Source organism: Anolis carolinensis, chromosome 2, assembly GCF_035594765.1.
Source record: "Anolis carolinensis isolate JA03-04 chromosome 2, rAnoCar3.1.pri, whole genome shotgun sequence".
Taxonomy (NCBI): Eukaryota; Metazoa; Chordata; class Lepidosauria; order Squamata; family Dactyloidae; genus Anolis; species Anolis carolinensis.
In genome coordinates, this window is record NC_085842.1 from 165429272 (window position 1) to 165444249 (window position 14978).

The window sequence follows — 14978 nt, forward strand, 5'->3', positions numbered from 1 at the left end:
ATGTCTCCTCTCAGCCTTCTCTTCTGCAGGCTAAACATACCCAGCTCTTTAAGCAGCTCCTCATAGGGTTTGTTCTCCAGACCCTTGATCATTTTAGTCGCCCTCCTCTGGATGCATTCCAGCTTGTCAACATCTCCCTCCAAGGCAGAATAGAGGGGTAGCATGACTTCCCTGGATCTAGAAGCTATACCCCTATTTATGCAGGCCAGAATCCCGCTGGCTTTTTTAGCTGCCGCATTACATTGTTGGCTCATGTTTAACTTGTTGTCCACAAGGACTCCAAGATCTTTTTCACACGTACTGCTGTCGAGCCAGGCATCGTCCCCCATTCTGTATCTTTGCATTTCATTTTTTCTGCCGGTGAAGTATCTTTCATTTGTCCCTGTTGAACTTCATTTTGTTAGTTTTGGCCCATCTCTCTAATCTGTCAAGATCGTTTTGGATTCTGCTCCTGTCTTCTGGAGTGTTGGCTATCCCTCCCAGTTTGGTGTCATCTGCAAACTTGGTGATCGTGTCTTCTAACCCTTCATCTAAGTCATTAATAAAGATGTTGAACAGAACCGGGCCCAGGATGGAACCATGCGGCACTCCACTTGTGACTTCTTTCCAAGATGAAGATGCTTTCTTCCCTTCTTCACTTTCTTCCCTTCCTTCCTCCCGCTTTCTACTTCCTTCTTAAGGAGAAGCCTACCATCCCTACTTTGCAGATTTTCACTTATTGCGGGTGGTCCTGGAACGTAACCCCCGCGATAAGTGAGGGAACACTGTATTTTACTAGAGTCTCGCTTATGCAACATAAACGGGCCGACAGAATGCTGGATAAGTGAAAATGTTGGCTAATAAGGAGGGATTACGAAAAAGCCTATTAAACATCAAATTACATTATGATTTTACAAATTAAGCACCAAATCGACAGAAAAAGCAGTTCAATACATGGTAACATCATGTAGTAATTACTGTATTTACTAATTTAGCACCAAAACATCTCCATGTATTGAAAACACTGACTACAAAAACATTGACTACTAAAAGGCAGACTGCATTGGATAATACAGAACGTTGGATGAGCGACGGTTGGATAAGTGAGACTCTACTATACAAAGAAAAGCCTCCTTTGGAAGATATAACATTGGTCTCTGTGTTTTTGTTCCTTTCATCACTTTGGGCTACTGCTGAAGAATTGCTCTGCTACAAATTTATGAGGGGGGGTCTTTTGTTATTAAGCCCACTTGCCCAACAAGAACTCTTATCTGTTTGAGGAAAGTGTGACTGTTGCAACAGACCACCTTGATTAGCATTGAATGGCCTTGTAGCTTCAAAGCCTGGCTGCTTCCTGCCTGAAGGGAACCTTTGTTGGGAGGTGACAGCCTTCCAATAAACAATATCTATCTAATCCCATTCGTGTGGGGATTTCCAGAGGGGAGTCGGTTACAATGTCTCAACGACAACAGGCCTCCTGAAGTAACTGCTTGGATTGGAACAATCAGCATCGCAGGCAAACGGTTTCTGACGTCACACTTCAATCGCGCCGCAGGGCGCCGCCGCCTCCACCAATCGGAAGAAGCCTCAAAGTGACGGAACAATGCGTGACGTCTCTCCCAACACTGTCCGCACGCCTGCGCATTGCATTCTGGGAATCCGAGAGTTAGGCGGAGGAGCGGCCATTTTGTGGATGTCGGCGGAGAGAGCGGGAGGGTAACTTTTGTGTAGCTGGTCGTCGTCAGATTTTCGAGTCTCGCAAACTAAGAAGCCGTCGCCGACGACATGGGAAGAAAGAAAAAGAAGCAGCTGAAGCCTTGGTGCTGGTATCCTTTTCCACTCGGCTGAGGCGGACCGCTGCCAATGGAGACACAAGGCTTTGGCGGCCTAGTTGTTTTCGGTTTCCTGTGGAGGTGAAGCAGCCCGCTGTCTATCGCCGCTGGGCCTCAGTCGTTCCTTGCCTAATCCTCGACTCGTTTCGCTTCTCCCCTTTGGTTATTTAGAGCCAACTTTCTGTATATTGCCATCCCAACCCCTATAAAATATATAATTGTGAACTTTAACCTTATGCTTTATTAGTTTTGGTGTCCGCCTTTGTTATGTGTTTTTTAACATGAATCGTAATAGTATTATATCATATCTCTGTTTTAACCATGTACCCAGCCTTGAGCCGCAGGTAAAAATTATTAATATTACATAGATTCTCAAGATTTCAAGATGAAATTTAATAATCCAGGGAGAATCAGCTAATTCGTGGGTTTACCCTATAATTTGCCACCTTTTAATGTGTGTGTGTGTGTGTGTATGTGTATATATCTAGGCTGCTGTGAGTTTTCCATTCTTCCTACGGGCATCCTAGTGTCACAAGAGGACTTAAGGGAGATGTGCTATAGATGGTACCATAAGTAATTATTCGCCACTGATGCATACCAAAAATTGATCATCCTTGAACTTCACACTTAATGTTTTTGACATACAGGCACATCACTTCACATGTGAGTTATAGTCATATATCTAAATGTTCAGGGTGTTTCAAAATGATGGATCCAATTTCAAAGCAATATGTTTCACGATGGCAACATGTTCCAATTACACAAAAAGTTATAAATGGTTTAATGAGTTGTCAAGACAACGTGTTTTACTAGCTGGGGGCTGTTTGTGTGCTGGGAGAAGCATCTAGCTTGTAATCATTTGAAACTCTATGCACTGCTAGATAGGGCTGATGGGAATTATAGGGCAGCATGCCTGAAGGACTCTTGGTTGTAGTAATTATTACTAATGCATATAATGAATTTGAGTAAGAGTATTGTGACTTCATGCTTTCCTTAACAATATGAAACAGGTATTGTAACAGGGATTTTGATGATGAGAAAATTCTTATTCAGCACCAAAAAGCAAAGCACTTTAAATGTCATATATGCCATAAGAAATTGTACACTGGACCTGGTTTAGCTATACACTGTATGCAGGTAAGTGCACAAATAGATACTTTCTTGTGATTAGTCTGCTACGAAGCAAACATGAAGTTTTATGAAGATTTTAAAAGATCATTGCCGTTTTTAATTACTGGAAATGGTATGTTCTGTTTCTAATGAATCAGGACCAAATCTGCCTCATTAATCTGGGTAAATAATATGGCTGGTATTCAGGCTGGAATTAATATCATTAAGTTATATTTAAAAAATTATTTAGGTACATAAAGAAACAATAGACGCTGTTCCAAATGCAATACCTGGAAGAACTGACATTGAACTGGAAATCTATGGTATGGAGGGCATTCCAGAAAAAGACATGGATGAAAGAAGAAGACTTCTTGAACAAAAAACCCAAGGTAAATTGAAGCATTTTGTTTGCAATCATTCCTAGCTAACATAATGCTTGCATGAGAATAAAATCACTTATGCATAATGTTTTTACTGGGAGAAACTTAGATAGAGATTTAAAGATGTAATGGCTTGTTTTCTCGCTTCAATGTCTCACATTATTGTGAGCCTGAAGTACAGAGTTAAACACTTGCCAGTTTGTACATTTCACATAGGTGTGTGGAACGCATGCCTCCTTTTCTCTCTTTTGGCAACAAATAGAGAAATACAAATAGAAATTGGTATCCAAGTCTGAAATGTTCTTAATTGTTCTTCAGGTAATTTTATTTATTGTTGTCATGTACCTTCAGGTTGTTTACAACTTTGTTTCCCTCAGCAGGCTAGTTCAACACAACCACGCTGCCTCAATTTTATTTGTACTTTGTATTATTGCCAGTTGATAGTTGTTCTAAGCCTTCTGCTGCTCACATTAAAAAAAAAACATTTAATTGAACATCCCATTGAAAGAGGTTGTCTTAGTTTGAACTTGTCCGCTGTCATGGAGCCTTTATTTTTGCCACTGCTTATTTCTTCTTAGTAGAAGATTATGGTGGATATGATCAGTAACTGGCCAGTTTTGGCATTTTTAGCTTCTGTTGTTTGGAATGGGATCTGATTATTCTGTGTAGGGAAGCCTTTGAATACTCTTGAAATAAATTAACCAAACATTGCTCAAGAAGAGTTGGAAAGCCATCTCCCTAAGTGGTCAAAGTGTTTAGCTTTCACCATAGTTTCTATTCTTAATAAGGGTTTACCATGTTAAGGAATGTATTGTATAGTTTGCCTCTGCTCACAAAGTCTCAAGTAGAGTGATTCCAAGGTGGAAGAGATCTAATACCAAATAATTGACATTAATCTTTTAGCGGAGAGCCAGAAAAAGAAACAGCAAGATGATTCAGATGAATATGATGATGATGAATCTTCAGCTTCAACCTCATTTCAAGCACAGCCTGTGCAACCCCAGCAGGGATATATACCGCCAATGGCACAGCCAGGTTTACCCCCTGTGCCAGGTGCACCAGGAATACCTCCAGGTACTGACCATTGAAAGATTGAAAACAATGGAATGGTGATCTTAGAAATTTCTTCAGTTGTGAGAAACAGTTTTGTGTAACTATTTGAAATACAGGGTATTTCAAAAAGATTGCTCAAAGTGGACTTTTGTAGATATCACTTAACTTGTACTTAGAGTTAAATGTTTTTTATTGGTATCAAAATTAGGTGTTTTGATTTTCATTCCTTTTTTGTTCATAACCTTCAAGCAGACTATGGTTTAATAAATTGCTGACTAAATTTCTAATTTAGCCAGTTAACAGGCATGTATGCAGCACTGATCTTGTTGGTATTTCCATAATAAGCAACCTGTAGTTTGAAACTGAACTGTCCCTCCTTGATTAGTTGCATACAAATTGTGAATGGGCCAAACTGTAAGGTGTGTTGCCAGAGTTATAAAAATAGATTGACACATTTGGCAATGGACACATAAGAAAAACAGAAGGATAAAGTGAGTTTGATACTTTGATCTGTTATGGTAAAGATTTTGTTAACTTGTGTATCCTTTATTTGAAGAATTAACTGATATTACTAAAAGGCTACATTGTTTTGTTTTCAACTGCCGTATAAGTGATTATTAATCATTATGACTTTCAGGTATACCACCATTAATGGCAGGTGTTCCACCAATGATGCCAGGAATGCCTCCAGTGATGCCTGGAATGCCACCTGGGTTAGTATAAATCGTGGCTTCAAGAACTTTTTTCTAGTCATACCTCATCATTCCAAAAAGGAGATTCTTTAGTTTCCGACATATTACAGTCTATGGAGGTTCAAAAAGCAGCATTGCTGATTTGCTGGTCAAAAAAATCACAAGGGTTGTTTAAACAACTTGGCCTACATTAGACCTTTTTTTGATACCGCACTTCATCTTTTTCCATTGGTGTGGAAGATTGGTGCCTGAGGTGATGTTCTCTACTCATATGCACCTATTTTCTAGCAGTGAGAGAGTGGTGAGTTCAGGTTACCACATATCTTTAGTCTCACTTTACTTTTAGCCCCAAAATATTGGCATTTAAGTAAGCCTAGAAGATATGCTGCTAAATCTAATGTTGCTAAATCTGATCTATATATATAAAAGAGTGATGGCATCACAGCAATTCACAAAACAACAAAAGTACAGGCCCCCCAACCTCAAAATTTGACAACACAACCCATCATCCATGCCTCAAGGTTGATACAACAAAAAGAAAAGAAAAATAAAGTCCTAATTAGAGGGAGAGCAATAATTGTTTTTTATCCAATTGCTGCCAGTTGGTAATTGCTAATCTCTGCCCACTTGGTTGCCTAGCAACCAGCCTGTCAGCAAAGGGACAGCCAGGGTTCAGTTAGGAGACAGGCAGATTTAGGCCTAATTTAGGCTTCTTCCACAGATTATCTAATTTGCACTGGATTATATGGCAGTGTAGACTCAAGGCCCTTCTACACAGCTATATTACCCATTTAGAATCTTATATTATCTGCTTTGCACTGGATTATCCTGACTCTACACTGCCATGTAATCCACTTCAGTGTGCATTTTATACAGCTGTGAAGAAGGAGCCTCATATAATCCACTTTTAAACAGATAATATAAGATTATCAATATACAGTAGACTCTCACTTATCCAACATAAACAGGCCGGCAGGATAAGTGAATATGTTGGATAAAAAGAAGGGATTCAGGAAAAGCCGATTAAACAAATTAAGCACCAAAACATCATATTATACAACAAATTTGACAGAAAAAGTAGTTCCATGCGCAGTAATGCTATGTAGTAATTACAGTAGTCTCTCGCTTATCCAACGATCTGGATTATCCAACGCATTTTTGTAGTCAATGCTTTCATTGATATTTTGGTGCTAAATTCATAAATACAGTAATTACTACATAGCATTACTGTGTATTGAACTACTTTTTCTGCCAAATTTGTTGTCTAACATGATGTTTTGTGCTTAATTTGTAAAATCATAACTTAATTTGATGTTTAATAGGGTTATCCTTAATCCCTCCTTATTATCCAACATATTCGCTTATCCAACGTTCTGCCGGCCCGTTTATGTTGGATAAGTGAGACTCTACTGTACTGTATTTACAAATTTACCACTAAAATATCACAATGAATTTAAAACACTGACTACAAAAACATTGATTATGAAAAGGCAGACTGCGTTGGATAATCCAGAACATTGTATAAGCGAATCTTGGATAAGTGAGATTCTACTTTAATATGAAATAATTACTGGGATAGAATAATGCAGAACAATATAATCTCTTAAACCAGGACAGTAAATAAACAGGGGAATTCCACACAGGAAACAATCAGGGCCAGCTAACACCTCCCAACAAAGTATTCCCATCATCAAAGTCTGGAAAATCCTCTGTTTTCTCAGGGCCACAGACAGTAGAAGCACATAAAATATCGCAAACAACACCACTCTGAAAACAAGGGAATTCCAGACAGGAAACAATCAGGGCCAGCTAACACCTCCCAACAAAAAATTCACTCAGGGAGGAAACAGCCAGGCTTTAAAGCTGCAAGGCCATTACATCCTAATCATTTTTCCTAATTGCAGCATTCATACTTGCCTCCAACAGACAAAAAAAACCAATCAGAAATATTGTATATTCACAACCTTTAGGAAACGATATCCCCTGATGGCGCAGCGTGTTAAAGTGCTGAGCTGCTGAACTTCTGGACCGAAAGGCCGCAGGTTTGAATTGGGGGAGCGGAGAGAGCCCCCACTGTTAGCCCCAGCTTCTGCCAAACCAGAAGTTCAAAAACATGCAAATGTGAGTGCATCAATAGGTACTGCTCCGGCGGGAGGGTAACGCCGTTCCATGCAGTCATCCCACATGACCTTGGAGGAGTCCATGGACAACGCCGGCTCTTCGACTTAGAAATGGAGATGAGCACCAATCCCCAGAGTCAGACATGACTAGGCTTAATGTCAGGGAAACCTTTACCCTTTACCTTAACTACCACCAATTCCTCAATACTTTATCTCCCATACCACCAGACTTCGCCACAGCAACGCGTGGCCGGGCACAGCTAGTAACCAAATAGTATTTTGTGCACCCCCTCTCCATTCCCTTCTGTCATCCTGAATACCATGTGAAAACTAGCCCCATTTCTTAGGCCTCCTGAACATGTCTATTATTGAGTATCTACTGAAAGATTAGGTAGGCATGCTGGCTGGCTGCTGGAAGCAGAATTGTTTTTTCAGTTGAGTAATATTTCCTGTTGCCTTGTTATCCTATGCTACCCTATGGCAGGCTCCATTTTAATGCCCTTCATATTTCACAGGATGATGCCAATGGGTGGCATGATGCCTCCCGGGCCAGGAATCCCACCTCTCATGCCTGGTATGCCACCAGGTAGGTCAGGAGTGATGAATCCCTACTGTGGTGAGAATTACTTTATTATATTTTTAAACTGGATTTATGGTTGGTAAGAATGGTGTGCATAGAAAGCAAGGACACAGAGTGGTTCTGAGATAAAATGCTATTAAAATAGAAGGGCATCTGCCTGACTCATTACCTATAATTGATCAAATTTGGAATCTGATACAGTTTGTTTGTGTATGCGTGTGTTTACATTTTTTAGTCGTCTATACTGAATTGTATGTTTTTTAAGTTGGTTTGGGCTACTGTTATCAAAAGTTAACATAATTTTGAATTATCCCCATATCCCCATTTGAATGGTTTCTCCTTTACTGTAGCAGTACCAAAAGTTTAATTTGGTCATGGTGGCATAGGTGAGAAAACCCCAAACTCCTTGGTCCTCCTTTACAGACTTTTGGCAGTACAATTTTTTATTGAAGGGAGTGAAGCAAGATCTGTTGAGCTGTTGTAGCTTCATTCTGGGTAATATGTGTAACCAGAAAAGTACTGCCTGGAGGAAAGGCTGCCTCCTCGTTTTCCTTGGTTGATGTTTGTTCTAATGGATAACTTTTTTTCCATAGCAAAATTTTCAGTAGGAGAAAAGTATGTTTTTAATTCATTATAGGTATGCCTCCACCGGTTGGTCCTCGGCCAGGTATGCCCCCCATGACACAAGCACAGCCTGTGTCTGCTCCAGGTGTTCTTAACAGACCTCCCGCTCCTGTCTTGGCACCAAACCCTCAACCTCCAGTTACTAAGCCACTTTTTCCCAGTGCTGGACAAGTAAGTCTGTGTATCCATTAGTGTTGTTGTTTTCTTCTTTTTAACATATGAATTGCAGTGTAATAAGTTGCAGTGCATAAGCACTTGTTCTCAATGTTTATGTATTGTTTACAATGTTTATATGTTGACAGTAGTTGATTTTGTATTGTATTTTAAAACGTTGGAAGCCACTTTAGGTCCCCATTGTGGGAGAAAATCGGCATATAAAGATTTATTATATTATTCTCTGCCACTGAAATTGATAGAAATATTGCTTGGTATTTGATATGTTGCACAGTGCTTATTGTGAAATATATAGTTAACTACAGCTTTGCTATTTACACCTATGGTCATTTCATCTTTTGCTCACTTTCTGGTTGAGGACCTTGATATTTTTGTCAGTTCAAAACTGAATAGGGGTTTTATTTTCTTGCAGAGGAATAAGCATGACTTGTGATTTTTGTAAGCAGGTGCTCATGGTTTTTAAGAGGTCCCACAAAAAAGTTAGTAGACATTTAAATAGCCTTAGATTTATACATTCCTGTTCTCTTGAAAAAGAATCAAAATTGTATAACCAGGAATATATCCCTGAACTTTTTAGTGTATTCCATTTTATTCATTTTTCATATTAGGCTAAAATAAAATTAGTTCTCAGTGGTGGTGGTGGTGAGAAGGTGTTAGATTGCTATGGAATAAAATTCATGGCTTTTGGAATTAAATCATTAGCTCTTTTACTTAAAATGGAATGGTATGCATGATAGATTCATGTCCTCCACTTTGGATTTATTATAAATGAATATGGCTCTACTACTTGGTTAACTTGGCAAGCGCTTTGCAGAATTCTTCATAATGTACTATTGCATTTTGAACTTCTGCAAGGTAGATAGTCATTTACAAAGAAAAAATCAAATATCCATCCTCTCGGTTATTTTTCACACATTTCTTTGGAGACTGTTTACTGTTTCCTTTCTTTTATGCTACAGATGGGGACACCTGTCACAAGCTCAAGTACAACTTCATCCAATTCAGAACTGTCCGCACCTTCTAAAGCTCTGTTTCCTAGCACAGCACAAGTACGCAGGAAGTTAAAATTGCTTTGCCAATTAACCCTTTAGACCGTTATGTAAACTTTAATGCCTAAACATATTCAGATAATTGTAGATTCCTGATTATGTTTAGCTGTGAGCTCCAATCTTAAATTGTTAGATACTATCCATCTACAATATTTGGGTAATGGAAAGAAATTAAAGGTTTTACATTGTGATTCTAAAGGGTTAAAAAGAAAGAGCATGAAAGCAGTTGAGTGCATTTTAGTGAGCATGGTTTATTTTTTCTAGTTCATGCTGTTAGTTCTGATGCATCATGATAAATGTGAGGAAATGTGGGGGGACATTGCATCATGCACTGAATCCCAACCTAGTTGCTTCTAGTTTGGAATTTAGTGATTACTTCAAAACATGTGCTGTTTGCTTTTCAAAGCATTCTCTCATAAGTGAATCTAAGAGTTCTATATGTTCTAATTATATTGTTTACAGTGAGGAAAAATATAACTTCAGAGATCATAGGAGAGAATAGTTTAGATGAGAAAAAGATATTTGAAGCGTCTCATAATAATAGGTTTTATGCAGAGAATGCTTTTAAAATCATTTCATTTAATACTACAAATTTTGACACTAGTGTTCTTTAAAAAACACTAAAACCCTTCCTAAATGTTCTTATTATATCTGTAAATGCTAACTTATCTAATACAATTTTAAACTAATGCATACTAGATTTGCCTAATCTGTTTCTTAGTGAACCAGATCTTGAGCATACTATTTTATTGAGTGTGTTGTGTAAAATTCTGCAAAAACAATAGCAACAAATAGATTGTGCAATTCGTTTTGCTTCTCTTGTGGCTTTTGATCTGCAACGTCTTTAATGTGTGTTCGTGGAAGGGGGATTTTAATTTTTTTTCAGTTTGCTTTTTGACATAAAGCTGATCTTTTACTTTGGCTAATGTAGGTGTGCCAATAAACCGTACTGCTTTGGGGCGTAATGTTTATGTTTTCAGTACATCTGTTCTTAGAATTTAACTTTGTATCTTACAGGCTCAGGCAACTGTTCCAGGGCCAGTTGGTACAGATTTCAAACCTTTGAATAATGTGCCTGCAACTACTACAGAACTCCCTAAACCTACATTCCCTGCTTACACACAATCTATAACTTCGACCACTAGTACAACCAACAGTACTGCAGCTAAACCTGCTACTTCTATAACAAGTAAGCCTGCTACTCTTACAACAACCAGCGCAACCAGTAAGTTGATCCACCCAGATGAGGATATATCCTTGGTAAGTTGAATAGAATTTCTGCTTGCTGCATAAATTATCATTTTCTGACCAGTAGTTGTTGGATTATTATACCAGCTCTCCAGCCAGTTCCTTTCCATATTTAATGCCAGTAAAATGTAGCATTGATGCATAAGTATAATTCTGAAAAGCAAATACTTTTAATATTATGACCCGCTCTAGACTGTTTCATATTTATTGACATTTACTGTAAAGCAGATACAGAGATAAAAACTTTCTGTGAATGCTACCTTTAAATTACGCCTTGACGGAAGTGAAAATATTAATTCATTACTTGTTTTCTAAATGTATGTTCTGTGATATTTATCTCATTAGTTTAAATGTACTGTCAAGAGTTCATCTGTTCAATTTTCCTATATATGGCTTGTGTGCTGTGCGCTATGTTTGTGTTTCTGAATGACTCTTGATCTCCCGTTAATGAAATTCCTTCCATGTTCTTCTATTAATAGGAGGAAAGAAGAGCCCAATTGCCTAAATATCAGCGCAATCTCCCTCGACCAGGGCAAGCCTCCATGGGCAACCCACCCGTTGGACCAATTGGAGGTATGATGCCACCACAGCCTGGAATTCCTCCGCAGCAACAAGGAATGAGACCTCCAATCCCACCTCATGGTAATAAGACATGAAATGTAGTTTGTTTGAAAGCTTATGATACAATGTGCTTAACTATGACATTAAGTGACTTCTGAAAACATTACTAATTGCAATATCGCTTAAGAGGGTTGCCTTACTGTTTTCACATCTTCTTCCATAGGTCAGTATGGTGCCCATCACCAGGGCATGCAAGGATACCTTCCTGGAGGGATGCCTCCATATGGCCAAGGGCCCCCCATGGTACCTCCTTATCAAGGCGGACCTCCTCGGCCTCCAATGGGAATGAGACCGCCAGTCATGTCGCAAGGTGGCCGCTACTGAGGCTACAGCAAGCGCTCTAATAGGTTTGGAGATTAAACCTTTTCTCATCTTGTGCTGTTAATATAGCCAAGCTTCCATCAATTAAAACTCCATTGTGACTTTTAGAAAAAAATCTTTCCACATACAAGGAACTGTTGGACATTATTTTACATGGGGAAAATTTATTTAGAGTAATAAAACAGAACCTTCCCTGATATTGCAATTTATACTGTATGGCTTCTTTTTCATGTTTCATCTAGGTTTTTAGAAGTGAAGTATAGTAAATATGGTTCGTTAAATTGTGAAGGCGCTGGAATTACATGAACATACCATCTTAAAGGCAAGTTCTGTAACCTTATGTTGCTGTTCGTAAAATGATGCCTTCACAGCACATCACGTGCTGTTGGACTTCGTGTCCCCAACAAAAGTTTGGTGAGGGCTTTAACTGTTACCATCCACTTGTACACTGAAGTCTGAACATGTAACAATATTTAATGTATTTAGAGTTCCTCCTATTGCAGGGTTTATAAAATTGACCCACTAAGTTCATGTGACTTTCTGTACTGTTTAACTTCATTGTAATAAAATGAAAGAAAAACATTGTCTTTTTATTCATGACCAGCTGTGGACAACTGCCTGAAGGTTTGTACGGATGCATGCCGTGGTAGTTTATGGTGTAATAAACACAAATTTCATGATGCTCTATTGATATATTTGAATTATTTAAAACTTCAAAGTCACTACTTATGCTGTAACTGACTCCTGAATAAGTAGGCATAGACCTGTACACTTATTAAGCAATTGCAAAAAGCAATCTTTTCAGGGGGACCCTGATAACTTTTTTGAATAGTGCAGCTCTCTTTAAATTTGCATAGGCCACCTCATTACAATATCAGCATGCTATGTTTTCTTTTGTTTAAATGTGTTCTAAGTATATTGCATTATAGAGCACATTTCTTGATCTGGTTTAAGATGACTCTTAGAACTGTCTGCCTCTGACTCCAGGTAGGGACATCCAGCTACTTAATATAAATGTCACAATGTTTAGATGGAAGATAATACTGCTACATATGCTTTACATTCCGTGAGGTCTGTGTCTCAAATTTCCATTTGAACTGGTAATTTATTTTGGGGCTGACAAGACATTTTTGCTTGTGAATAGCAAAGAGCCATCAAGCTGATGTAGAAAATGGGCTGAGAGAAATCTGACTAGAAACTACAGTTGAAGCTCCATCAAGTCTTGCCCACATTGCATGGCAGGATTACCAGGGCCTTGAGAGGGTTATACCAGTGTGAGTGCACCATATTATATTTTGAATCTCGCCCAACCCTGGCAAGGTTTTAGATGTTTCTTTAACTGGACTTGGTTCCATTTGTGCAATTTAGCAGGAGTTCAAAGGTGACATTATTTCCTCCAATAGAAGACAGTACTTTCAGTTGAAGCATGTAGTACGTTTTGTCTGAGTATGTTGGGTCTTAACATTTTTTTATGTAGCCTATAGCAGCTTTTTTCCTTAGTGTTTTTGTATTTCCAAGATGAAGTATTTGCATGAGAGCTGAGAGTAACAAAGCACACTGGGATAATGTTCTTATTTCATTAGTTGGTTTATGAAGGCCAATCCTGTTATTTAAATGTTTTGCCCTTCCCCGTGGCTGTCATCCTTGTTAATGGCACATTTGTAAACTGTTACTGCATAGCATTGTGAACAGTGTACTTCAACTTAGTTGCTTTGCATTTGAAAGCGATAGTTCATACTGAAACAGATACGTGCTGCTTTCATGCATGCTTTTAAAAATTATTTTTGTAAATTATGGGCTGATAGGCTTCCAGTACGTCTTGCCTTCCAGTAGATTCACGGGCTTTGTAGTTTTCATGTGTTTTGGTTCTTTCAAATTTATTGCATTTATTAGAAACCTTACTTTGCTAATGTAATTCAGCAGTATAATTTTCACACTAAATATTTCCATGAAAGTACCCAAAATGCACTGTCGTGTTCAGTGTTTACTGGTTGCTCATCATTCTACAGATCTACCTATTTTGTTTTATTGTGACAGACATAATGCAGTTAGTAATACCTATTCAAAAAGAAACTGTTTGCTCATGTGGGTGAAAACAGTAAGCACACCTTAAGCTTCCTTTAATGTTGCTGTCATTTTAGATCTCTGCTGCTGAAAAGGCAGGTTGATATTAAAGTGACTTGTCTCTTAAAGCTGTAGGATGCTGCTTCATGAACAGTTTTTAGGTCCATGTGAATTTTTGGCCCAAATAAGCTTACTTGGATATACTTATATAGTTCAGACTAATATGCCACACGGTCCTGATAAATCTTCGGCAAGACCAAAGCCAGCAAACTTTACTTTTATTCACCCAAGAGGATTCTAGTGACATGCCTCATACGTTATTAGCAGAGCTTGAACTATTCCTGATAATCTAAATTTAAAATAACTAGTATGCCATGGTTAAAAATGTACACATTTCTAATCTATTGTACCTTTCTAATGCTTGTTTGTAAACTCAACGACACCACTGAGAGTTTATCTGGGCAGCGTGCTTGGATTACTGATAACTACATTGTTTTTCAATAGAGGAGGGTGTTCTGAAGCCAGTAGATCATTCCATCCTCTTCCAGAGACAGGGGTGTTCTCATTTGTGAGTGAAAGGGCATAGTCCAGTTTCTGTCCTACATCCACTAAAAAGCATGAGTATTTTGTTTATGTAAGAAGCTGCAGCAGGATAAAACATTTTGAGGATCTCAATAGGAAACCTTATTTTCAATAGTGTAGTATGTATGTGGTGTTTATTCAACTATTTTAGATTAAATGGGAAACCATGATTTTCTGCTATGAGAATGAGCCCCCATTTATATGCTTTGTTGAGGTCTTTAGTGTTCATACACGAGATCAAATATTTCTACTTTTGCTCTTTGAACTAGCCACAGTTCCGCACAGTGTTCAAACTCGTGAAGTGGGTTTGTTTAAATTATTGATGGTAAATGCCAGTCAGGATTGATTTTAAATCAAGTTTTTTCAGTACAGATATGAAAAGCTATGGTACTGTAAACTGAAACTGAAGGTTTTCAACCTCCCTGGATCACAATATGTTTGTGTGGGGAAGTGTATGCAAGACCTCTCAGGCTGTTCTCATAGTGAGAAATCATGGGGCTTTGTTTTGTTTGGACAGGAAAGGGGTCTCTACTCAGGCATAATGAAATG

The 14978-nt window shown here is 38.4% G+C and overlaps 1 protein-coding gene across 5 annotated transcripts; it reads left to right on the top strand.

Annotated features, from left to right (window-relative positions):
* The first annotated feature begins 1632 nt into the window (after window positions 1-1632).
* Window positions 1633-12365, top strand: znf207 (zinc finger protein 207). Of its 5 annotated transcripts, XM_008114392.3 has the most exons (12): window positions 1633-1805; window positions 2822-2948; window positions 3172-3310; window positions 4205-4375; window positions 4992-5067; window positions 7682-7782; window positions 8384-8541; window positions 9504-9593; window positions 10611-10853; window positions 11321-11483; window positions 11626-11809; window positions 12026-12365. In XM_008114392.3, exons 1-11 carry the CDS (start codon window positions 1765-1767, stop codon window positions 11784-11786), a joined length of 1470 nt encoding a protein of 489 aa, XP_008112599.1. In that variant the 5' UTR covers window positions 1633-1764; the 3' UTR covers window positions 11787-11809; window positions 12026-12365. The 5 variants fall into 5 exon arrangements, with proteins under 5 accessions (XP_008112599.1, XP_008112598.1, XP_008112600.1 ...); XM_008114391.3 differs by having other exon boundaries at window positions 11626-12365; XM_003223183.4 differs by having other exon boundaries at window positions 1636-1805; window positions 7682-7752; window positions 11626-12365.
* The last annotated feature ends 2613 nt before the right edge of the window (window positions 12366-14978 follow it).